Source organism: Rhea pennata, chromosome 7 (genome assembly GCF_028389875.1).
Source record: "Rhea pennata isolate bPtePen1 chromosome 7, bPtePen1.pri, whole genome shotgun sequence".
Classification (NCBI taxonomy): Eukaryota; Metazoa; Chordata; class Aves; order Rheiformes; family Rheidae; genus Rhea; species Rhea pennata.
The window spans coordinates 36,783,011-36,808,813 of record NC_084669.1 but is presented as its reverse complement, the minus strand read 5'-3'; the positions used below and the strand labels follow the sequence as shown (position 1 = coordinate 36,808,813).

At 48.5% G+C, this 25,803-nt stretch overlaps 1 protein-coding gene across 2 annotated transcripts; it reads left to right on the top strand.

Moving 5' to 3' along the window:
• Positions 1-25,803, top strand: SGPL1 (sphingosine-1-phosphate lyase 1). Of its 2 annotated transcripts, XM_062580565.1 has the most exons (14): positions 1-62; positions 4,614-4,779; positions 6,403-6,470; positions 8,225-8,372; positions 9,465-9,544; positions 10,753-10,881; positions 17,018-17,106; positions 17,864-17,969; positions 18,479-18,577; positions 19,432-19,581; positions 20,450-20,688; positions 21,219-21,365; positions 22,450-22,570; positions 22,675-25,803. In XM_062580565.1, exons 1-14 carry the CDS (start codon positions 60-62, stop codon positions 22,813-22,815), a joined length of 1,686 nt encoding a protein of 561 aa, XP_062436549.1. In that variant the 5' UTR covers positions 1-59; the 3' UTR covers positions 22,816-25,803. The 2 variants fall into 2 exon arrangements, with proteins under 2 accessions (XP_062436549.1, XP_062436550.1); XM_062580566.1 differs by lacking the exons at positions 1-62; positions 6,403-6,470 and having other exon boundaries at positions 4,689-4,779.

Below are 25,803 nucleotides of genomic sequence, written 5' to 3'. Positions count from 1 at the left end.
CGGGCCCTGCGCTCCGCTCCGCTCCGCGCGGGATCCAGGAGGCGGCGGCGGCGGCGGCGATGGTGAGCGGCGCGGCTCGGTGTCCGCGGCGCGTTTCCTCCGCGCCCCCCCGCCCCGTCCCGCGGCCGCCTGCCCCGGGCGCCTCCGCGAGGAGGAGGAGGAGGAGGAGAGGAGAGGGGGAGGCAGGCGGGTGCGCAGCGCCGCGGAGGGCCTGCGCGGCCGCCGCCGCCGTCGGGGGGGGGGGCCGCGGCGGGAGCTGGGGCCTCCGCTGGCGCCGAGGCCTTGCGGGAGGGCGGCCGCTCTGCCGCGGCGGCTCGGGAGCCCGGGCGGCTCGTGGAGCCGGTTCCGTGTCCAGGGGTTGGAGCTTGCTCTGCAGGAACGCCGATACGCGGCGATTTTCCTTGGCGCCTCTGATCCTTCCCGAGCCCTCAGCGAGGGGGATGGCGAAGCGCTGGGTTTGTTTATTTATTTATTTTTATTTTTTTAACCTAAGCAAACTAAAGTCTGGCTTCCCCCATCCGCCGCGCGCTTTTAGCCCGCTGAGTTTCCCACCCGCTGCCCGCTCGTACAGGTGCTCGGAGCTGCCGACCTGTGCTGCCGCGGAGGCGACGCCTCGCGCCCGGCGCTTCCCCGCGGCGCTCGGCGGTGCTGGGTCGAAGCCGGTCGCGGCCTCCGCTCTGCGCGCGCGGGGCGGTTGCCGCGCTCCTGCTTGACGCCTTGTCCTGGCCGCCCCTAGCAGAAGGGCTTCGACGGAGCCCGCTCCCACGCGGGCCTTCGAGGCGCTGCCCGCCGGCGGCGCGGAGCACGCCTAATCCTGCGCGGCGCTCGAAGCTGCCGGAGAGGACAGACGGGCGGCATCCCCCCTCACAGACCAAATCAGAAATCTCACCCAATTTTGAAATCGGCTCTTTGGGCCATCATAAAACCACACTTATTTTTTTCCCCCAGCTTAGGATCAGCCTTTACCCATCCCGTCTTGAGGGGTTTTTTTGCTCCCCCTCGGCAGTGCAACCCGAGGGTGCTGCCGCCGCCCTTATTCTCCGCTGCCGCCTCGTTTATTTTGGTGCGAACGCTATAATCGGCCATTCTGCAGCCACCCGCCTCGAGCCCGCGGGCATGGTGGGGTAGCGCGTGCGTTGGTTTGCGTACGGCGTGTCTGATGGAAAAAATTGCCATCCTTCTAAATAGCAGTATTTATATATTTTTTAATAATGCACTTATTGCAATTCTAAAACTTGCCGCCAAAAAAAGGCCGTTCTGGCAAAATTGCAAAATCTGCTCTTACTAACCGTGGCATTTTTCACACACTTTTTTTTTTTTCCCCCCTATCGTCTGGGGCGGAAGAGCATTACTGCAGTTAATTTGTCCTCTTTTGTAGTGGGGTAAGTGCTCTTGCTGAAACAGCTCAGCTAGCTAATGGCCTTCAGAAATAAAATCCTAAGGATGCGTTCCTCATCTGTGTAGCTAAAAATTCAATATGTAAACTGCTTGGCTTGCCAAGTGCATTAATATTAGTACAAATGAATACTGCATGTCCTAATGATAGCAATTAGTACTCTATCTAATGCCTGGGTCTATCTTAATGCTCTGAGAATTAAGAAAAAAAATCCTCTAGTGGCGATTTTCTCCCATACTTTTTAATGAGCTCCTAAGTCAGGCTTTTAAATTGATTGTATCGTGTGAAGTTGGGCTGCTTTTTGTTAGGGGACGGTTCTTTCAGGGGAAAAAAATTAACTTTTTCCCCTGTAACGGGAAAGGAAAGGGGGGGGTTATATATTTCTTTTATTGTATTTTTTTTTTGTGAAACCTGCTTTTCTGTGAAGGATATCATCTTGCATGGAATCCTGTCCTAAATATTGCCTTATAACCAGGCCAGGTCATTGCCCTTAGCCCAGCGGGGAAAGCGGCAATAGCGGAGGAGAACGGGAGCGATAATCCCACGAAGCTGGAAGTGCATCCCGCACCGTGTGATGGTTTGGTGCAAAACCTGCTCTTTTCCTCTGTTGTGAGCAGCCTCCCCCATGCTGGCGTTGAAGGAATTGAAACTATTTGGCCAAACGTAGGCCAGACATTTATTCCCCCCCCCGGCCTCCTCCCCATAGGATAAGGAAGTAGTGCAGAACCACAGGCGTGAAGTGGGAGCATCCCAGATTGGTGAGGCTCATAAAAAGAGGTTGTGCTTAATAAAATATAGTGATATATGTAGATTATGCTTAAATGCGGCCTCTTGATTCTCCAGGATTAAGTTAGTAATGCAGGAAGCGGAAGGCTTGCTTACCTTACTGATTACTTGGGGGAAAAGAAGAAGCGCTTTTAAAAATGCTGTTAGCCAAGCAGCTGAGTATTTATATTCCCTAGCTAACTCTTCTTGCATGCTGATCACCACTATTTTTCTAATCTGTTTTCAGTGGCCTAGTAGATTGCTCTTTGGTGGTAATCTCAGATATTTATTTATTTGTTGGAACTGAGGAAGGGAAGGAAGTTCTTCAGCGGGTCGGGATTCACGGCGTGAAGCTCTTCCCATGAAGCTTGTGCACGTCGTTGAATTTTAGCAGCTGTCTGGGGACCTGTGGTAGCAGCCCGCGTGCTTTTAGCTTTGGGGTAAGCGTAAGGTGAAGTATTTAGGCTTGCAAAGGTGCAAACCATATCACAACGTTGGTATTATGCCGCTTGGCTCGATGGAGAAGAACGGACTTACTCTCTTTTCCCTCCATCCCTGCAAAATGCGGTGGTTTCGGGGAGGAGGCAGTGATTTCACGCCAAGAGGTGGAGCTGGCCGGGGTCTCCCAGCCGCGTCCTCATCCAAGAGCGAGAGCGGTTCGCTGTCAGATTTATTACGTGGCCGTTGCCTTGCACGACTCCTGCCTAAAATGTAACGTTTGGTTTTGGTTTGGGGCATGCAGCTTACGGTACGCTTCGTTTTCGGGACCCAAACGCACCGCTACGTATTTGATACTGCAGCGTTTCCGTGCCGTCAGCTCGGAACAGCTATAACGAAACCAATGCAGTAGCGGCTCCGTTTCCATCCTTTTAAGAGCAGCTTCAAAACTGGATGGTATCCAGGTACTCGCTCCTACAAGCCAAAGTCATCGTTGCTGGATTCTGCACCGTTAAGCACTCTCCCTTTTTTCTTTTCCTTTTTTTTTTTCCCTAAGAAGATTGAGCAAATTCAGTGAAACTTAAGAAGCACCTTCCGTTAGCTGGAGAAGGCAGCTCCCAGATTTGAGGCTTAAATCAGCTTTGTGGCGACTGGGTTGTGGGCTGGGCATTAACTCTGATATTTCAGAATTGCAGCGGTTTATGTGGCTGTCTAGTTTCCAGGCCAAAGTAGCTGGCGTATTTTTACATTGCGCAGTGCCAGGTAAATGGGTGCTAATACGATGTCTCGGAGGTGCGTGCCGCTCGTTGGGAGCAGGAATGTTCTTGCCTAAGTTGGTCCAGTTTCTCCCGCCAGTGCGGGGTGGTTGGTGATGTTATCTGTTGTGATGGCTTGATGCTGTGGCTTTTTACCCTTATTTCTGGGTTACTTGAGAGACTTTGTGGTCTCTCTGGTTGCATTGCAAAGACAGATCACCCCAGAAGTGTGACCTGAACTAATTAAATACTGCTTCTGTTGTTCGCTTGACCCAGAAGTGAGATCTATGAAGAGTGCTGAGAAGAGAAGTTCTAGCAGTTTTTGACTTGGTTGGTTTATGTCCATTTTTGCAAGCTTTTAAAACCACCGTCGAGGCCTTATGTCAAGGAAATATGTCATTTCAGTGACATATCTCCTCCCGTCCAAGGTTTTATTAACAAACTTTTGGAAGGCCCTGTGTGCTTTTTCCGTTGTGTGGCAGGCAGAGTTTTGTTCGGGTGTTCTGAGGTTCCTTCAGAAAGTTCTCCAGCGAAACCAGGGAAAACTAGGCTTGACGGTGCGTTAAAAGGAGAGAAGAGCCTGAAGGACCTTAAAAAATAAAAATACACAAGCTTTTGTATGCAAGACCCCAGAATAGTTATTTTTGTCATAGCTCCAGACAAGCCGTGGTTATGTGGATTCTTCTCAGCTGGAGAACCCTTTTTCCAGTGTGTTGCATGGAAGACCTCAGAGGGAAATAGCCTTTCTCCCTTGTGTACACCGAATTTTGGTGGTACCTGGTGAATGGTGACTCCTCCCTGGATGGAAGAATTATAGTAGTTCAGCCTTCATTTGCCACCTGAACTGATAAGTTCTTGGAAATAATACTGAGATTAACACAATTACTCCTGCTTGTTTTGTCAGTAGTAAGATTGCTGCTGATCTCACTTTGAGGTCTCCTGGTGGGCATTGGACCCAAGAGGCTTGTGCATCTTGCTCATCCGCCAGTGGCCCTTCCCTCTGAATATTTAGTCTCTTGAGCTGTGTGTTTTTGTCAGTGGGTTTTGACTGGAAATGAATAACAGCTCTCTCCTGCTCGGCCCATGCACAGGAATTAAGCAAAGCACGCGGTTTGCGTACTGAAAAGCGCATTTTAAATAGACAACAGAGTTGCGTGGGAGGCAGCTCTCGTTAAAGTGTTTCTGATGCCCTGCTCGCGTGCGTTTGAACAGGACCGTTTTCTCGGTATCAGTCACCTTGTTTTTTCCTTTTTTTGTAGGATGCCCTTATCCCCTACAAGGAGGTCCTCCAGATGTACTGGGAGAAAGCAAAGAGTTTCGTGAATGCCCAGTGCGATGGACTCGAGCCCTGGCAGTTGATTGCGCTGACATTTGCTTCTACTCTTACTCTTGTATGGCTGCACGGTTTCCTCTTTCAAGCCGAGAGTAAGTATTTAAAGTGTGGGAGATTTTTTTTGGCTTTATGGGGGGTTGATTTGCCCTTAGCTGTGAAGGGAAGGTGGGAACAACCGAGATGCAAACAGGCCTTCTGCTGTCAGCTGGTTAGTGTTAATGAGACCTTTTCCAAATTAGGATCAAGGCGTGTTTGGTCAATGCAGCTTCCCCCTTCCTTCGAAGGGTGTGGTGGGACTGCCTGGAATGTGCTTCTATCTCCCCCCTTCCTTTTGTCTCCTTTTAGCTTCTGGCTAAGCCATTTCCATGCCAAAAAACTCTCTTCTGCCTCAAAACCTGGGGAAAACCAGTCTGAGATCCAGGGTCTCCTGAACATAGTTGCTAGAGCAAAATGTCACGGTAGCTCTAGCTCTTGATCGTTCCTCAACCAGAGGAGGAGACTGCTTCTGATTTGGCGTTGGAAGTGTGTTTCACATTTGGGATGTTTGAAATAATGGCATTTTCAGTTGTGTTTTCGGAGCCTTTTCCTGCTTCGAGTGATTTCTGCTCCTGGCGGTTCTTCAGTGGGCTCTTCTTGCAGTTCTTGTATCTCTGTTTCCCCTGTGGCTAGGGAAGGGTCAGAGGTAACTACCTTGCTTTTGGAGGAGACTGTGGTGCTTTGTGGATGCCCCCGGGCCGTAGAGTTGCATTTTGGTAGCAACATGTTAAAAATACCAGAGTTTTTAACTTGATGTTTATTCCTGTCTTCTCTGTTCCTCAAGAAGGCTTTTTTTCTTTCTAAAAGCTAGAGTAGCTGAAGAGGGGGAACGTCTGTGAAAAGAACAAAATGAGGTGAAGCTTTTGCTCAGTGCAGCGTTATTATAGCTTTTTGGCTGATGTTTGTACTGTTCATGGTACATTTTTTAAAATATTAACTAATTGCGTGAGATCTGATTAAATAGTCTGGATTTTTGAAGTGTCTGCAGTAACTCTTAAGTCTCCTCTCAGTGTGGAAGTCCCTGATGAAAAAGTGCTCAGGCACAGTGTTTGCAGTAGAAATGTTATTTCCAGTGTGTTAAATGTTTGCTACAGAATCTGCCAAACTGCAACTACTGTCCCCTTTTCCAAAATATACCCAAAGTGTATATATATATATTTTTTTAAAGGCAAGCTAATCCGTTGTGGTGGGATTTACAGTTTTTGTCACTCTCTGCCCTTGCCCTGAGCAGCGGGCGCTGAACCGCTTCCTGTCGCATCATGCGGTGCCTGTATCAGATGGCCGGAGACCGGAAGAAAACTTGGTCCCCTTCCAGCTGCGCTGCTATTTCCTCCTTTGGGCCGGGAGGCTTGTTTCGCGTTTCTGAGCGTGTTCACGTCGCTGTGCTATCCTGGGTCGAGGATGCAGGATAATCTCAAAAAGCGTTCTTGCTGGCTCTAGCCAAGCAGGGATTTTAGCTTTATGGGGTTGCCCGTCCCTTTGCAGCAGGCTTAGCAGCGAAGAAAGAACATGAGACATACTGGTCCCCAGAGACAGGTACTATTTTGCAAACCAGTTCTTTCTGTGGCCTGGGCCGTGTCAGACCAGAAATGCTGCGCCTGAATCGCAGCTTGTATCAGGAATACCATGCTCTGAACGCATCAGGTTTCTTACCTTAACTGCTGACTTTTCTCTTTCAGGTTTAACGTCCCGAACTAAAAAACAGTTCTTTAAACTCTTGAGGAAAATGCCTTTTGTCGGGGCCATAGTAAGTATTTCAACTGCTTAGGGGATGCCACTTTTTGTAGCCATTGATCAGTGGGTGCCCTCACCAGATTTTCCGGTGATGTTTTCTCCCTGATAGATTTCAAGAAAATAACTTGATTCATGGAAGAACGGGACAGGACTTGAGCTTGGGTTGTTAGTCTGAAACAATGTCTTATTCTTGAGCAAGTGTGAAGTAGGCAAACCTTTGTTGTGCAACATGGAAGGATAATTTCTTTTAATCTGATGACTGGTTGTGATTAGTTTAGAGCTCAGATATCTGTTAGCAGCCGTTAGCATTATAGCATGGAGATATCAGGAGTTTGTGTAATCATTAAAAACGAGACCAGCTTCAGTGTCTGGGAGATGTTTTCTACATGAAAACTTGAAACTATGAATGTCAGCATTTTTTAGCACTTATTTCTCGATCGTTAAGTCATTAACACACAGTTTGATTTATTTTACCTGGTAAATGATGATATCACACCTGATGACTGCCCTTCTGCTTGATGTGTAGGCAACTTTAAGCATTGACTTGAGGGCATCAGGTCCATCATAGGCCATCTTATCAAATAGTAGTAGGAGCTGTTCCTTGTGATCTCTGATGTGGAGGCAGTTCTCGGGTTTCTCCCTTGATACGAGGCTAGCCCCCTTTACTTGATGTTAAGTGCCCAAACTTTCACCTGCTGGTTTCAGCAGCCCTTGGCTGGGTGAATTCATGGCTTGTCCTGTTCTGCTTAATTTGTTCTCTGCCGGTTAGAAAAGGACAGTTTCTGGGGTCCCTGTGCATGGTACTCGTGTTCCCAGGCTAGCATCGTTGAGCCCTCCCGTGCCGAAGGGCTCCTGGCACGTCCTGTCTGGGCACTGCTCGCACTCTTTGGCCAGCTGGTAGGTGATAACCTATCAGTTGCCTGCAGGACACCTTGACTTTGAGGCGTTCCAATGTCCAAAAGTCTTTAAAACTGATAACATCCCCACTGCTGTGTTGTCTATTGGCTCTGGAAGAAGAGTCTCTACGTAGGAATGTGTTGTGAGGAGAAATCTGGGCCTGCTGAGTGTAGGGTGTGGGTTGGAAGAAAGAAATTTCTTGACTGTATCTGTAGTGGAGATTTTTTTAATGCGCATCTCTGTTTTCATAAGTCTCTAAGCTGTATATGGGATGGCAGAGGAGACAAGGTGCAAAACATAATATATCTGAAGACTTCTACAAATTCACAACTGTGGCTTAAAGATGTTCTGTGGATAAAAATGATGTATTTTTGCCCTAAGTTTTTTTTTCCTCAAGCATTAAGGAAGGGGCTCAAAACTCCCACTGCTCATTAGTACCCATTAAAGAGGATACTGTCTTTTAATGTGGTGGTGGTGACTGTGCTGTTAAAGAAAATGCAGCCAAGCTGTGGCCTAAGCATTGCTCCGTGATCGTCCGTGCTGGTTAGTTTGCACGGGTATGGGCCGTGCCAGCTAGCACTTTCTGATAGCTCCTGATGTGTTTTGGAGACCAGCGCACGCTGATGACTGTTCCTGTGGGCGTTTTGGACACGGCAGCTTGCTTTTGGAGGAAGAGATGGAGAGGGAGGAAGAGCTCAGCTGTGCGGCTGGGATCCCTGCTATGTTTTTGGTCGCAGGGCTGAGCCAGCTCCTAGCCTTTTTCCGCCCAGCAGAGTGGCTGCAGCTAGTGAGCTCGCTCCTGCAAGCGCTGAACAGTTCACGTAAGACGTGGCCAGCCCCGTTGCTGATAGGGCTTTCCTCTCTTTTCAGATTCAAAAGAAGATTGATGAAGCCTTGAGTGATGTCACCTCCAGTCTGTCCTTCCTGAAAGATGAAAAGGATTATATCCGAGTGCTGCCGGAAGAAGGCATGAGCCAGTCTGAAGTGCTAGAGAAGATGAAAGAGTACAGTTCAAAAGGTATGATCGTGAGTCAGTGCTGCTGCAGAGGTGGGTCTGCTTCCTAGACCTAATACTAGGCTTACTCTGTTAAGTGAGGTTTAATGACTCCTGCTCATAGTTTCATCTTAACTATTTCTTGCTTGGTGTCCCTCACCGATGTTTTTCTTTTGGAGATGATTAAGGACAGTATTCATGACATTTAATACTGTATTTGAGTATTTACGTTGAAATTGAGTGTTTGCGAGCAATCACTTGGATGTTTGGCTTTTAGCAGAAATATATTTTTATGTAAACCCCTGAAGAATATTTGTAACAAAAAACTTTCAAACAGTGTTTTAGGGAGTTTCCAAGGACTTTCTCTCTTAAATGAAGTCATACAGGTTTGTACTTTGAAAACTCCCTTGAAAAAAGACACAGCCATGATGTTTTCTTGGCTTGAGTCCACATAAGCAGTGTCTGAAACTAAATTTGAGTTGCAGCACTGATTTAAATATCCCCACCTCAATTCGTATACCTGTTACTTCTAACATGGAAATTTGGGTGACACGAGCACATAACCGAACAGGTGGAAATACTCTGCTGGGGCGTTAAAGGAGGTGCACTGTCAGTGCTACTCCAGTTTGCTTCCTGTTTCCATGGCACGTAGTTGCAGGTGATAATTAATTGAGGCATCCTGCCTTGTAGGTTTTAGCGGTGCGAACGTGGCTCCTCTCTCCCTTCCCAGCTGGCAACGCTGCTGGGCGCTCTCTGGATCGGGCTGTGACTTCAGCGATGTGATTCAGCTGTGCGGACGGCAGTTCGAGGAGTTTGAGCGGGGATTAAGCGGATTACTTCTTGATACAACTGTTTGCTGCAGCTAGATATTGTTTATGTGCCAACTCTATTCATCGGGTGCTTGTAGTTTGCTAAGCTCATAGGACACAAGGTGCCCGAGCTGTAGCGCTGAAGGAAGCTATCTCTGTGGCACGAGAAACGTGCTTGTTTCTTATCAGTGAAGTCTCAAAACCCAAATCCTCGTCCGCGGAACTGGTGGGAGACTTCTTTGTGCGCTTCGAAGCGCTTTCTGGGAGCGGCTGTGATTGCAACGTGCTTTTCTTGCTCCTCTTTCAGGAGATGTACGCTGGGAGGACGGGAAAGTCTCGGGGACTGTGTACAGCGGTGAAGAGAAACTCACCCATCTACTAGTGAAGGTAAAGAACTGCAAGCGGTCTAACGTGGCATCTGCAGGTATCTTAAGGATCCCTAGTGAGACCAAATCCCCCTCGAGACTCTTCCAGCATCTTTCAAGATAAGCAGAGAAGATCTGAAACTAAGAGCTGAAGACAGAGCCTAGGATAAACTTAAGTGGAAGGGCAACTATCAGAAAGCATTTGGGCTGGGTAAAGCTGGCCCGTGGCTGTCACTGTGAAAATACTATGTAGAGATAACTAGGATCCACCTGAATAAGATGTTGTTTTGAGCAAGCAAGAAGCTGATTGCAAGTGAGTTGGAAATTGGTACTGACCTTCTGATTCAGCGAGTGAGAGGGGGCATGAAATTGCTGTAGGTGGGCTTCAGCAGGACCATCCGATAGGTGTGACCTAGCTGCAGGCCGCAGCGACGGCGTGCCCGGCTGTCCCAGTATGGAGTCCCGTGGGGGGACTTCGGATTGTTCCTGAGCAAAGCTGAGCTGCTCTTGATTTAAGCAAAAAAGAAGTTTGTAATGTGTTTTGGCATTACTGTGCAGTCCAAATCCTACAACAATGGAGGACTGGCACGCTTCAGTGCAGCCTTTGTTAGGTCTGTTTACCTCGCTGGGAACGTATTCCTTTGAGAAGGTTGAAAACAACCTAACAGCCCAAAGGTCTGCTTTGAAACATATCTACTGCACACCCCCCCCCTTTTTTTTTCTGCTAGAAAGGGAAATCTGGCCTCCTTGCTTGTGGGAGCAAGATTTATAACAGCTGTAGTGAGTTCCGTTTGGCGGTTGCTGTTGCTGTTTGCTTCTCCCCATGGTCTTCCTTTAAAACTCGTTCTGCAGAGCAAGTTATCGGGGGTCACGTACTGGCCTGGTCTGTGTAAAGCAATTGTCGGGTGTGTATATACCTGATGCAATGATCGTCTTTTCAAATAGCTGAACCATTAAGCCTAAGCAATGTTGCTTTGTTATACAATCATTGCGGAGGCCAGAATGGCCTAGAAAAACAAACGATTTTTTTTTCCTCTGTAGCTTCCCAGCTTGTAGCATTTACTCACAGTAGGAGTAAGTACTGCAGATCTCCTTGAACTTGTTGTGGCTGAATGCAGTTTGTTGGGCTATTTTGCTTATATATGTATGGTGAATTCCTAAATGTGCACCCCTTTGCTGAAAACCCACGGCTTCCCCGCGGGGCTAACTTTCTGTCTCTGTTTTCTGAAGGTGTACGAGGAGTTTGCCTGGAGTAACCCTCTCCATCCGGATATATTCCCAGGTTTGAGGAAGATGGAAGCAGAAGTAGTGAGGATAGCCTGTACGCTCTTCAACGGGGGCCCCAACTCCTGTGGTGCTGTGAGTAGCCTGTATTCAAGTGTCCCGTGGGCCTCTGTGTTTTTCTAAGTTGGACTTAAGTGCATATGCAGCTTGTGCTATCCAGCTGAGATCGAGGTCAAGGTCATGCTGAAACATGATTGTGGTATACGCTGTGCCAGCATAGTTGCACAGAAGGGAGTTGCTAATTGCTCCTCTTGGTGAAGCTTGATGAGAGGCAGAATGAGAGAGAGAGACAATTTAAATCAGGGAAATCGTTCTTTAGAGAAGGCAATTTACTTCAGCTGTTTTTCACAGTCCTAAAAATGTGTTGCCCTGATGGCAGTAGGAAAGGAGACCCAGTGTAATGGGCTACAGAAACCTGGCTGGATGTCAGTGGAGGATGGGGAACGGAGCAGCGTCATTTTTGAGCAGCTCCCCGTAGTTTTGATCTCTGAGCTGCAAATGTGCAAGCCTTCCAGAAGGCTAGGACTGGAGACAAGGCTGGCCGTCTGGCTGGATGGTCACCAACGAGCAGCTCCAAGGGTTGGTGATCAAGCAGGTATGGCATTATTGTCACCTGTCCAACTGGAAAACCACCTTAGCAAGTCTGTTTGTGCGGCCTTCCAGTGTACTAGGGTTGAAACAGTTTTTAAAGCCTTGATAGTTCCCAGCACAAGAGTTCAGATTTTTGCTTTCTTTGTCATTAAAATTTTTTTTTTTTACACTCCTCTGTTGCGTTGCCTGTCAGATGAGGATTATGTGTTCCTCAGGCCAAGTCCTCTCTGTTCCCTTTTTAGTGGTGCGTGGGACAGTGAGGCCATTATCTCCTAGCAGGGTCTTCAAGTGCTATTGCGATACACACTGACTGCTTAATAACTTGCAAAGAAGTACTTAGATTTGTGAGAAGAATTCAGAAGAGACTTTTTAGAGGTTGGGCATGAGGTGGCTGCTGTCTGTACATACGCTAGGGAGGGAGAAGGCCAGGAAAGGCTGAAGATCAGTACAGGAAGGTAGTGTTGACCCAAGAGCTGACAAGGTGAACTGGCCCTGAATGGGCTTACTCTGACTGCTGGGAGCTTGGGAGGCGCCAGAAGAGCTGCTTGAGAGGGGTACTTGGGACCAAACTCTGACTGGATTGAAGATGAAACTTGACTGGTGTATGACTGGGAGTACAGGACGTGACTGCCTTCAATAACAGGAAGTCGCGCCCTGTGACCACACTCCAATTTGGAGAGCAAACCTGCTGTGCTTGTTTGCATCTAAAAGGCATTTAACCTCATCTCCTTGTTTACTTGCAGTGCTCGAGAGCACCGGTTAGATTATCCCTGGAGTGGGAAGAGGCTGGGTCTAAACTGTTGGAACTCATCTTCACCTGTGGTTTGTGGCCTCAAAGCTGAAACTCGAGCAGAAGCCAAGCAAAAGGGGAAGTGTTCAACCTGCCGTGGAGTTACGTTCCAGCTGGCTGACCACTCAGATCTGCAGGGTCAGAGGGAGGGTTGGAAAGTTGGTTGGGTGGAAAGAGCAGATTAATTGTAGCCCTGTAATTAGCTTGTCCAGACTAGTCTTTCCACTGGACTTTGCACTTTCCTCCCTCTCACGCAGCTCTTCCTGGCTATGAGAGCATGACACTTGATGGAGAGACTTGGCAGGAGATGTGAGGATTACCTGCTCCTTAAGTCGTTGGAGTCAAAGATTTTTTTTTTTCCTCCCCTAAACAGAGTTACTATTTCTAAATGATTTCTGGAGCTTTTGGCAGTTACGCAGCCTTTTTATAAAGAACATTTTTCTCAAACTGGTCCCTTCCTTCCATCTCTGGCAGGCCATGCTGTAACTAGTTGCTCATGCTGCCGCAGTTGTGCTCTGATACCTGGTGAGGCTGTAAAATAAGAGGTGGCTCCACCAGGGAGGGTATAACGCTGCGAGTGATCTTTAAATTGATCTGTTCAGGAAGTGCCGATGCTTTTTTTTGAGCGAGAAAGCTTCTCGTTCCCTTGATTCCACTTCTGCAGTACTGTAAACTAAAACAAATGTGTGTTTTTTCCTGAGTTTCATCACGGCTGTCTCTGAGAAGTAGTGGGTGCAAGTGTCTGTTGTTGCGTCCCTGTCCACTGGATATACTGATCTGATCTAGGGGCTGCTTGTCCAGTTGAGTTGGTGTCCGGTGATGGTCCCTGAAGGTAGATGGTGCTTGTTGGTGTTTCTGAAGAGTTTATCCACAGCTGTGCTAGATGGATTTTTTTTTTTTTTTTTTTTTTTTGCTTCCTTTGTGCTCTGATTTCCGTGGCACGTTGCAGACTGGCACTGTGCTATTCCCAGGGCTTCGGGAGACTGGGCATCTCTGCACGGTCCTGCCCCTTGTTGGGTTGGGCATCTCTTAAAGGAGCAGCTCTGGAGAGCAGTCCTGTTTGCCTGCTCTGAAGGATGCTGATGCATTAGATAAATGTTAAAATAAATGATGTCTTCTTGGATTTCTGAATTTTAAATTAGATGAGTAGCTTTTGTGATTTACAAGAGTTGCCTTTTTCTGAGGCACGGGGGCTACAATTCTTGGTTTAAACCTGAGTATAAAAATACCCACAGTTCCCTTGTGGGATGCTCAGGCATGCCTTTCGCCTTCAGCTGCGCTAAGAGATATTCCAGGCTCTTAAGCCGTATTTAAAAGCAATTGCTTCCTGGAGCAGAGAGATGCTTACTCTTTCTCATTGAGTACTATTGTTCTATCTTTTATTTGTGTTATGCAGGAGCAGAGAGACAGGGATCGGTGACTTTTGGCTCCCGTGGGAGTCTGACTGCGTCCTTTCAATGATTTGGAGGGACCGATTAAGTTCGGTACGTGGAAGGGGAGCGGGGGAGTTTGATTTTTGCCTGATGTGGACTTGTGCTGCGGGTCACAAGCTCTGCTTTGCAGTGCCCGGAGCGGAGTGCGGAGGAGGGTTGTCCGTGTGTGTGCATACGTTTGGTGTCCTTTTGTCTCTCTCAGTTCTCTGCGCTTATTCTGCAGCTGAGGACGAGGCGGAGGAGGCCAAAACAGAAGACGATGGACACCTAGCTCCCTGTAGAAGTTGGCTTTCCTCTTCCTCCCACGTTTTGGGCTTTCCAAACTGTCGTATAGCTAGACGCACATTTGAAATCTAGAAGCGAAATGCGAGTGCTGCGTCCTGGGGTGGTTAAGCTTCCGCTTGCTCTCCTGCAGATCTGTCAGGTTTTCTCTGCAGCGATAAGTGGGTCACTTTGGGCGAGAGAGCTGGTGGCATTTACGACCCCTGGCTTCACGGGGGTTTTAGGTCAGCCTGCCCCTATGTTATGACCATCTGGTGGATCATGGTATGTTTTCACACTGACACTATCTCCAAAAAAATTGTGGTTTGCTGATCTTATTCAAAGGGTAGTTCAGCTCAGAGAAGACTTTTGATCAACTTGGTCTCCAGGGTCTGGAGAGAGATGTTTCCAACGAGGGGAAAAAGTGCAAGCAGAATATTAGAGACTGCTAAAGGTGCAAGATGTGTGATGGTTTGACAGCAACGTGAAGGTGGCCTTGCCAATGAGGTTGTGTAATAGGGACCGTACCTCTCATCGCTGTGTAAGCGTTGAGGTTGTGGAGAGCTGGGATTTGCAGGGAAAGAGCAATGGAACGGATGTATCGACCTGAGGAGGCAGGAGGAGGAATCTTTTTCCCCTGTGCTTTGTTCTCTCCCCTCCCGTCCGCAAAAACAAATAAACCGGGCGCAGACGAGCGCTTGCCTTGTTTGCCTTCTTCCACAGGCCGCTTCTGGCTTTTGCAGATAGCGCCGGGCCGGGAAGCTGCTTAAAGCAAAGCCCCTTGCCAGCCCTTCCGCCAGGCTTGCGGGCTTTGAAGTAAAGGAGAGCAAAACCCGTCTGTGCCTGCGGTGGGCCGGCGCTGAGTCACGGCGGGGAGCCCGTGTCCCGTGATGGTGATTCAGGCTGGGCGGCTGCGGAGCCTCCGGACTCCCTCTGCCTGGGCGAACAACCTCGACTTCGCCCTCGCGGGCGGCTCGGCTTTGGCGACTTTGCCGGCCGCGTTTTGGAGGACGGTGGGCGCCGGAGCAAGGCTGTGGCGGGGGCCGCTCTTCGGAGGGCAAACGAGATGGAGGTGGAGGTGGCTCCACCAGCAGCAGGGCCTGCTGGCCGCCTGCCCTCGCGCTCAGGAGCATCCGTCCAACATCTCAAAATCATGCCCAGCCTTATTTTTACAATTGCTGCGATACAGTAAGCAACGCTGTCGGGGCAAAATAATTCCGTTCCTGTTCTACCACCCTGCCGTGGGAAGGAAAAATCCGCATGATGTTGCTTGCTTTTTTCCCCCCAAATAATAGCTGACAAGTTTTTCCGTGAGAAGGGTTGAGAAGTGAATGACACAGCCTATAAAATACTCGAGACATTGTGCTCCTCCTGCCGTCTCTTTGCTTCCCAATAAGTACAGCGATTATTTTCTTTTTCTCCACTGTGAGGCTCTGTTAAGATTTTTTTTTTTTTCTTTTTTCTTGCAACAGCTGTCGGTTCCCAGAGTACAAAAAAGCGGGGCTTGTTTGTCTGTGGTGAGAGTTGCTTGCGCGGTGCCCGCGCCGGCAGCTGCTGCTGGCTTGGCTCCTGCTAGGGACGAGCGCGGCTGGGTAGGGGTTTTCTTTTGTTCCTCATCTCCGTGCTTGTGTCTGTCGCTGTCACGCTTTTTGCATTTAGGGGGTTTTGCAGCAGCGTCAGCTGGTGAAAACCCCAAAGCCAGACTGGCGGATAGCGTAAGACGTGCGCATGTGATTACATCCTTCTTGTGTTTCTGTTTTAAGGGAGGGTTAAAAAGGGGAAGTGACAGCTGGCTCAGCACCCGAGGAAATCAAAAAATGAGTTTTCTGTCGGCAGTGTACGTAGCTCTGATCCCTTTCTTTTGCCTGAAAAACATGGGATTCTGGCAGTGGCGTGAGCCCTGCTTGAAGCAACAGCGCCTCGTTCTGTTAGGGTAAAATCTTACTCTGCAAGGTTTGCACGCGCCCTCTGCTCTGGCCCTCGGAGCTCGCGAAGGCTGGCCCGCGAGAGACCATCCTCCCGTCTGTTGGCTTGCCTTTTACGCCTGTCTTCCTGCAGGGGAGTTCGTGGCTTTATTTTCAAAAGCTCTCGAGTGCTGGTGTGCAGCAGTACGCGTGCTCCAGGAGCTGGTGCGTGCGCGCGCCCGTGCGTTCCTCTTCCCCGGCACCGGATGCAGAACGTGTTGCTCCGCTGTGCTCGGGGTGCAAGGGGCCGGGGCGGCGTGGGCGGTGGGCCGTACGGAGGCTGCGGGGCTGCTGCCGCAGGCATCCCTCGCGGTGTAGAGTTTCTGAGGTCCTTCGGGATCTACTGCTGAGAAACCCCAGAGCACTGGCACAGGTAGCCTGGAGAGGTTGCGAAGTCTCCTTCTCTGGAAATATTCAAAGCCAACCTGGACGAGATTCTGGGCAAGGTGCTCTAGGTGACCGTGCTTGAGCAGGGGGGTTGGACCAGATGATCTCCAGAGGTCCCTTCCAACCTCAACCGTTCTGTGATTCTACTAGCTCCAGCCTGGAATTGGCCAGAGCTCAACTGGCCTCTGCAGAGATGGGGTGGCAGAGTGTCCTGTCCCCACCGGTGTCCACGTTTGGGGAAAGCTCCTTGGCTCCAGAGCAGTGCCAGCCCCGAGCTGGCTCCATGCCTCAACCTGGCGGTGCTCCAGGCCTAATAAACCCTGCCGTACCTGAGTTGTCTTGGTACCAAACCAACTTTGTTGCTTCCGTGTACATGGTGTAACTAATCTGCAAGCCAGCTGAGTCATCTCCAGGTAATCGAGAGCTAAGTGTGTGCTTGTATTTTCGTGAGGTGCAGTCGTCCGTGCCAGCTAGTGACTGCGCAGGCTGGTCCTTTCTCGTCAGGGTTTTGGGTTGCTTTTTCCCTTTAAGTAGTGGAGCCAACACTCACTTAAATGGGCGCTTTCAACCTGAACGTTCGAAAACCGCCTTGTACTGTTCGATGGCTTCTGCTGCCCTTGCAAACCTGAGTTGTCCTGTGCATCTCTGGCTTCTGAAACATCATGGGCAGAGATGCTGTGGCAGCATTCATAATTTTTTTTTCTTTTTTTTTTTTTTTTTGCCCTTGGTAACATCTGTGTAGGCGATTTTATTTTTTTCTTTTTGTTTCTTTTTCTTCCCAACAGATGACGTCTGGGGGCACCGAGAGCATTCTGATGGCCTGCAAGGCGTACCGAGACCTGGCGTACGAGAGAGGCATCAAACATCCAGAAATGTATGCAATACCTCCGCTTTGGAGGCTCTAGCAGCTTAATTGCTCCTTTGAGTAGAGGTGGCTGCTTGACCCCAGTTTTCCTTCATTTCGTGGCTCTTTACCGTCTCTCCTGTGTCTGAAGGACTGAACGCAGGAGAGAAGTGTGGATGCAAGGAAATAGGGGCAAAAGCGCAGGAACCTTTAAGCAGCCTGGGATGCGAGGCGTGAATGTCGCTATTGCAGCTGTGCTGTGCAGACACATTTTGGCAATATCTGCACGCTACTCTGGAAAAGCCTGCTCATTTCAGCTTTGGGCAGCTTCGGCGCAGATTGCGAGGCACTTTGAAGTGCGTAAGGGTTTTAATTTATTCCGATCAAAGCTGCTTAGCCTGGAAATTCTGGGACTAAAGTCGAGGCTGATTGGGGCTGAAATGAGAATCTGTGCTAATCATTTCACTGCTAATGTAGGATTTGCTCTCTGTGATGTGCATTTTTTTTTTAACAGTACCTCAAATTTGTTTCTCTGGTTAATTGCTTCCGAGGGGAAAACATGAGAGATGAAACACTGTGGTGTTCATCTGCTGAATTCCTGTGTCTTTTTCTTCCCCCCCCCCCCCCGATGTTTTTGCGTGCTATTAAAGGCCCCGATAAAGATAGGATGGCACAGAAAACAAGGCAGGAAGCACAGTGAGACCCGCGGGTTGAATTCGTCCTCTATCCCCTCCTGTTCACCTTAAGGCTTGGGTGCTACCTGGGCTGAAGTTTGCTCCTTTCCTAGGTTGGTCCCAAGGAGTGCTCATGCAGCGTTTGACAAAGCAGCACACTACTTTGGGCTCAAGATCATTCACATCCCGTTGACCAAGAACATGGAAGTGGATGTTCAGGTATTGCTTTTAGGCAGCACGGCACTCTTTCTGGGGGAAACGAGCCGTGTACAGGAAGTAGCAGGCATCTGCCTATCAGGGTGCTAGGTTGGTGGATAGAAGGAGGAAATAAGCTATGCTTCCTGGAACTAAGAAAAGAACGTCAGAATAAATACCCATCACTGCATATCAAGTCTGATTTGAAATATTTGGATGCAAGCCATCCCTTTGCCCCATGTCATTCTTTTAGAATCAAATAATTTATGTGTTTCCAAAATAGCTACAGGTTTCAGATGAGGGTGAACGACATGTTCCAGTATTTCCAAGCGGATGAGTTAAATGACTGGGTTGATACCTGCTGATCAGCTTACAGATCCTTACAGCTCACAGTGTTGGTTTCTGTGGGCTGTTTTGTGTTGGTTTCTTTATAAGACCAGAAGCTGCGTGTTTTCGTTTGCTGTCTTTCTTGGCAGAGTGGAACTCAGTAAATGGAGTGTGAGCATCTTCTCTCTCTCTCTTTAAATCTTCAGGCGATGAGGAGGGCTATTTCGAAGAACACAGCAGTATTGGTCTGTTCTGCTCCCCAGTTCCCACATGGAGTTATGGACCCCGTTGAAGAGGTGGCCAAGGTAGGATGCCGCCCTGTGACTTCTGGGAGCTATAGCGATAAAACGTACATCCCACCGCTGTGGGAGGGTGGGCTTTAAATATCTGAAGTTAACCCTGGACGTTGTTGTAAAGCTGGCTGCGTGAGGCTGAATTCAAACTCAGGCCACTGCAAGCAGTGTGGCACGGGCGCGCCTTTAGCACATATTTTGTCTCTGAAATCACCTCCATAAACTTCTGCGGAAACTGCATGCATTGTGCACGTGAGTTAGAGCTCTGCTCCGTTGCAACACCATGCAAAAGGGCTCATCCTCTCGCACCTGAAAGGAAATAACAGCGGAATAGTCCGTGTAGTAAAAGACTTCGAAGGTAGCAAGTTTGGTGGAAAAGTCATAGGACTGTGTGGAGGGAGGAGGAATCAAAGGACCAGGATTTTGTTTCTGAAACAGGGCTCTTGATTTTTCTCTTCCATCCTCCTGTTGTTTATTTTGTATGTAACCAGTCAAGGCTTCAGATCTTTTTTTCATTTGGACCATGCCCTTGTGTAGTGTATTTGGGATACCTGCTTTCAGACCAAGTTGTCATGTCTCTGTGGCAAATACAATAAACTACCAAAATACAATGTTGTTTTTTTGCTCTCGCTGTTCATCTCTAAATATATGGAAAGCAGAATGAGGAGTCATCCTACAACTAGCCAGCCCTTCCAGATCATCTAGTGCTCAACAGCTTGAGAATGGCGTGATGCTTCAAAAGGGTCCAGAAAACATCCAAGTGTGAAATACGGAGTATTCCTGGTGACTGGAGTCTGGCTGCCGCAGCCACATTGTTTTCCTTCCTGGTTGCGTATTACTCACGAGAGCCTTTTGTTTGCACGCAGCTTGCGGTGGAATACAAAATCCCCTTCCATGTGGATGCCTGCCTGGGTGGTTTTCTCATTGCTTTCATGGAGAAGGCAGGGTTCCCTCTAAAGCGTCCCTTTGACTTCCGCGTGAAAGGTGTGACCAGCATTTCTGCTGATACGCACAAGGTAAGAAAGGGAGAGAAAGGTCTTTCAGTGCTTTCATTTTGGGAGAGCAATTCCTAGCGCCATCCCTGCCTTCAGGCATTCCTAGTATGCTTTACATGGCTTTTTCTGAATTTGCTACTGTTGGCCTGTGAGGGACTGCATCAGACGTTAAATCGGAACAGTTGCACGTGGCTGGTGGGAGGCTGTCATGGGAAGGTGGCTCGAACTGTGGACACTGGTTGCACCTACTCTGAGTTTGTGTTTTGCGATGTGAGGGAGGTGTCAGATACCTGGAGCAGGGGTTTGTCTGGGCTGAAGGATGGTCCTTCATCATATGGACTCGAGTGTGAAAGAAGTCAGGAGTGCTCAGCAACTCCACTGCTGGAAGGCAGGAGAGATGGCTTTACAGTGGGATTCTTGGAGCAAGGACTACTTCATTTGCTTCAGCAAATGAAGCATTAAACTTAAATGAAAAGGAAGTGCTGCTTTGTTCAGGTCTTTTAGATTTTGGGCTAAGGCTCCCGTCTGAGTTTTCCTTTGCTTCTGAGAAGTTAATTTTTAGTAACTGAGTTTGTCTTTTTGAGTTCATAAATTCAGTAGCTAAAATGTGAAGCAGCTGCATAGCTGTGTGCTGGGAAAGGCAGGTCCTCAACCTGCTCCGGGGTGTAAGCTGTCCCACTTCACTGTGTCGGGACCTGCGCCAGGTCCTGATGGTGTATCTGCTCTGCAGTGTGGAGGACTGCAGGGATAAGGTCTGCCCTATGTGGATGCTTTGTGCAATGCATCGAGGTATGGGCATGGGGGATCTCCGTGACTGTCACAGTAAGTGCTTGAACGTCCTCCTGCGCCCTCCTGTCACTTGGTAACGCTTTGGCTGTGCCTCTTGCAGTACGGCTACGCTCCCAAGGGTTCCTCTGTGGTGCTCTACAGTGACAAGAAGTACAGGAGCTACCAGTTCTTCGTAGCGCCCGACTGGCAAGGGGGCATATACGCCTCCCCCACCATGGCGGGCTCCCGGGCTGGTGGGATCATCGCTGCGTGCTGGGCGACCCTGATGCACATGGGGGAATCCGGCTACGTTGAGGCGACGAAGAGGATCATTAAAACTGCTCGCTTCCTCGAGTCAGAGTACGTCCACGACTTCGCTTTTTGACCGTACCCTTTAACTCCGTTCTGGACTCCCTCTCCCAAGCTGCTTTTGTTTCTCTTGCACCCTTTTTTTCCTGGAGCATGTTACCTGCTGGGTGGAAATCCAAAGGGAAGTGGTGGGAGAAGGTGCTTTCTACAGGTTCCTCCTACCTTAGTCTTGGCTGAAGGAGGATTGGGAAGGACTTATTCCAGCTGCTGAAAGAAGGGTTATAATTGCTCTTGTTAGGATGCCTGCGTTGCCATGTGAGCTGATGGACCAGTGCTCTTGGCCGCTCTGCGTTTCCTTGCCTCTGTGTCCTCTCTCTTTTCCATTTCTTCCTGAGCATGCTTGACTTAGGGTTTGCAGTCAACGGCCTGGGCTGGTTGCATGATTTTTGGTAGCAATGTGCTGTACTCCATCCCCTCTCCTCCGTATGTACCTTTTCCAGATAGATGCACAGAATGGGCCGAGCAGTTTTGGTTGTAACCCTCTGAGTTGATGCTTCTTTTCTCTTTAATATTGTTTCAAGGTTGAGAAAAATTGACAGCATCTTCATATTTGGGAAACCCGAAGTGTCAGTCCTCTCCATCGGTTCGGACACTTTTGACATTTATCGATTATCTAATTTGTTAGCTGCGAAAGGGTGGAACTTGAATGTCCTGCAGTTCCCATCAAGGTAAGTTTGTGGTCACAGCGGGAGCTGTTGTTGTAGACCAACATGTGCTTAGCCTGTGTACAGGAGATGGTTCTTGGGACCATGTAGCATGCTCGATTTGCTGAGTGGTGTTGTCCATATCTGATAAATTGTACGCAAGCTTTTCCTCTGGAGAAGCAATTACCTTTGTAATTACTGATATATAATGGTTACTGCAGTGAAGATGAGGCAATAGTAATTTTAATGAGCCTGGCAGAGGGCATATCTGAGACTTTCTTTCTCTTTGCCTTTGTATTATACAAGTGGAAAAATACAAATAGCCAGGACTTTATCTTGTGTTAGCTAACTGAGGTTTTGCAGATTTTTATTTCTTCCTCCTGCATGCACACTGAACATGGAGGTGAATGAGAGATCAGTGAAGGCTTGATCATTTTCAGTGATCTTTCCAGCCTGATGTAAAATGAGTGTTTGTTAAGGATTTTCCTTGAGTGGGTAGAAGTTGTGTTTCTGTGCATGAAAAGGGCAAACCTTTTAAGCTGTAGGTGCACTGAAAAAGTTTTAGACTTGCAGTTAGCGTGAAGAGGAGCCTAGAGAGCCTGAAGCAATAGCTCAGAGGTGCGAGGAGCCCTGTCCCTTCTCGTAGGTGTGAACTTCCACACTGCGGATAGCCGACAGGCACAGGCTGACAGCTGATCTCGGCTGGAGAGGGAGGGGAGGGAAATGGTGGCAATCATCCCCAGGAGCGAAGCACGCTCTCGTGCAGCTGCATCTTCCAAACTAGATGCAATGGGAACGAGCTGAGATAGTTGCAGGCTTTTAGTTTTGTAGAGTGATGTTGGGAAGGAAGGTAATTTTGCAAAAAAAGAGGACCTTGGTTATAGCAAGTATTATGGATAAATTGCCTTGAATTGGAAGGTAGTGGATAGTCATCTCCCTTTATACCTCTGAAATGGTATTTCAAGGAGGTACACAGCTCTGAAATGGTATTTCAGGGAGGTACACAGCTGTCACTGGCCAGGAAAGGACTTGGTGCTGTTTGCTCTGCAAGTGTGGAGCTTTGCATACTTGGCGTGGCTAATCTCTCCCTTCTGCCCTGCCTGCCCAGCATTCACCTTTGCATTACGCAGTTGCACACGAAGCCGGGTGTCGCCGAACAGTTCTTGAAAGATGTCAAAGACAGCGTTGACGAGATCATGAAAGATGTCAATGCCAAGACCACAGGCATGGTAAGGAGCTAGGGTTACAGCGAGGGTGGGTTTGGGGTGAGTGGGTTACGCATGGCAAAGAGCATTTCCCTGATGGTAGTGACGTGCCCTTCCTCTCTCCGTAGGGAGCCATCTACGGAATGGCCCAGTCCATCCCGGACCGGAGCTTGGTAGCAGAGATTTCTCAGGCGTACCTGGACGGCCTCTACAGCACAGAAGTTCCTTGCAGCGAAAAGCACATGAACGGCTCTCCCGGCCACCGCTGACTGTAGTGCCGCAGTCGGTGCCTTTCCAGCTAGCACTGGGTGGCTGTAGAGGTTTTCTGGGGAAGAGATTGCAGTAAGCCTTAGTTCCCACAAGCGCAGGTCTGATGGCAACTTGGTCTTGGAAACTTCCTTCCCCACCTGTGTCTACTCTGAAATCTGTGTTATTTTCATGCCCAGCTTAATTTTAGGGCTTTTTCTCCCTTCCGCCTGCCCTTTTTCGTCAGGATTACTGATGGTGAAATGAATGTCCATTCCACTACTCCAAATTCCTCAGGTATTCTAAATGTTGCTTCATTCCTCGCTGTTTCTTCTCCTCAGACCTTGTGTTTGGCCAATGCCCAGCCAAGGGATAGATTCTAGTTCTGATGTTGTGTTCCAAAGCTTCGACCTTCCCAGAAGTTGAAGGTAGAAAATAAATTGAAAGTTTTTTTTTTTTTTCTTCTGAGTATTCCTCCAAGCTACTGCATTTAACAAACTGTGCTAGGAGCCTTATATCTTTGTAGTGCAGGGGTGATAAACTGGCAAAGGAAAGATGGTCACGTGCTATTTAAATTCTCCCCCTGGAGATCTCAGTGAGACTGCAATAGATATCTATTGGGGCAGGGGGAAAACGACGCAAAATCCTCTTCTGAAATCTCCTTTTTGAATGGCAACAGAAATAGAAACCACGTAGATGGTATGGGGAGAGGAATTGGATGGTACTCAAAATTGTAGGTACATGGTATCTGTTCTGCTTTCCTGCCTCTTCTAGAACATGTGCATTTGCCACCGAGGTTGCTGTTGTTCCATGCACGGTTCTGGAGGGATGTGCAGAACGGTGATTTCACCGTTTATAACTTGAAGGTTTTGCACTATCTCACAATATGCTGTAGCCGAGTCAGTCGAGCCCTGGCGTGTGGCACGGCTACGGACTTCGTACGCAAACGTTCGGCACCAAAGTTGACTTTTTTTATACCATTATCTTTTAGTATGAAAAGGTGACTTTTATAATAGAAAGCAGCAGTCTCCGCCTGCTCTTTGCACTGATTCTCTGAAGGCACGTTCTCGAAAGGGCATTCACCATTGTGCCTTGACGCTTCCCTGGCTTTTTTGCGGGACGCTAGGGAGAGTTTGAGGGTTCAGCTATCAACTGCAACGGTTGCAGTCCTTTCTTCACGGTACTATATTGAAAATGACCTCAAGGGCAGACTGGCCTCAGGTAGAGTATGCTTGCCCGTAAGGTAGGATAGTAGTTGTGTTGAGCCAAGTCCCTTCCCAGTATTACAAAGATGCTGGTAGAGTGCTGACAGGCAGATTGATAGGATGCAACAGTTGGGGGTGTTCAAGCCTTGGGTGCGTGGCCCACCCTTCCTATTTTTCTCCACTGTTTTTGCTAGGAGAGAGTTTTATCGGTGTAACCTGTGCGGCAGTCGTGGCCTTAAGGCGAACGAGACAAACTAGAATCACTTGAGTTGTGAAACAGTGGTGGGGTTGTTCCTCCAGGGCTTTCCCGTGCGTTTTTTCCCAGCTTTTTGCATGCTGCAGAGTTGCACGGGGGATAGGACTGCTGCGCAGCACGAGGGAAGACTGCGTGCCTGCCCCGCGCGGGGCGTCTGAAGGCATCTCTCTGCGGTACTGGGCTGGTTAGCGCTAAACTGACCCTCGCTGGCTTTGCACAGCTGAAGCACGCGCTCGCACAAAAATTACACTGCGTAAGAGAGTCGCTTAAGCGTTGCGAAAGCAAGTGCAGCCTTTGGCTCAATGTCTGCGGGGAAGAATATTTGCTTTTTAACTGGTTTGCTCTTCAGTGCTGCGAGATGTTGTGTTTTGGCCATCTCCCGTCTCATTAGACTGATGACGGTATGCATGTCTCTGAGCTCTTCTGAAAGCAGTGCATTTGAGCTGCCTGATGCTCTCCTGATGGTGTTAGCAGAGCCAGTGGTCAGCATTTGTGCTGGACCCATTTGTTCTGTTAACATCTTGCCAATGTGACTCTTAGTGCATCTCTCAGATGTTTTCTGTGCTTTTGAGAGAGAGTCCCCAGTATCTGCCTACTGTGATAGTTCTCCTTGAGCCAAGATTTGGAAAACAAAGAAGGGAAGTACTCTGCTTCTCCTTTAAAAGAAGGGGCAGGGGATGGGGGACAGGTTGGGATAGGGATGGAGGAAACACCCTCCCCTTCCGCACTTGTGTTCTCCTCCAAGGAAATGGATGGACCTAAGGGAGATGGACCTAATGGATCAGTGCTCCATTTCATGTTTTTGGATGTATTTGAAGATGTTATTTTTAAGTTGATGTACTCCATTTTGGGCTTCACCTACTAATAATATTTGCGGGTTTAATTGTTTTATGTGTATTTGTTCTATATTGTAAATGTAATCTTGTGGTCAGGAGAAGACCACTGTGCTTTACTGGTGTATAGTCTTGTTCATCCTTGTCATCTAATATGTAATCTGCATCTCCTTTATCATGCCACATGGTTTTAGAAAAATGATGAGATTAATAGGCTATATAGTTGTTTAAAAGTGTAGGGGGGGGGCGGATTCTGTGGACTGGATTATGATCTGAAACTGGATGGTACTTTAGGTTTGGAGGGAACTTCCTGACTGTTAATTCCTGTAAGATTTCTGGCTGATTTTGGCTTAGCAAGTGGGACATTAAAGTTGTTATTTGTACGAAGCACTCCCAAGGGAGCTGAGTGCTTGTAGGTACCAGAGTGAAGATTATCCAGTGGGATGGACCAAGAAGAGATGTCTGTCTTCATGCCCTGGATTTTATCTGCACTTTTCTGATGATTTGTGGGAAGAGGGTGGAAGGGTTGCTTACAACATAATATCTTGTCCTTTAATGTGCATTGACTGTTTTTAATGAACTTCTGGGCCAAGAGTTCATCTGATGGCAATATTCTGTATCGCTCTGACTTGCCACTGTGTATAACTGTAGGCTGAAATAACTGAAGAGGTGGTGAAAGAGGACCTAGTTTGCATTAAAATGGTGCATTTAGCTATA

Coding starts and splice junctions, on each gene's coding strand:
- SGPL1 (XM_062580565.1), top strand. Junction 9,545..10,752: donor TCACCCATCTACTAGTGAAG/GTAAAGAACTGC, acceptor TGTTTTCTGAAG/GTGTACGAGGAGTTTGCCTG. Junction 21,366..22,449: donor GTCCTGCAGTTCCCATCAAG/GTAAGTTTGTGG, acceptor CTGCCTGCCCAG/CATTCACCTTTGCATTACGC.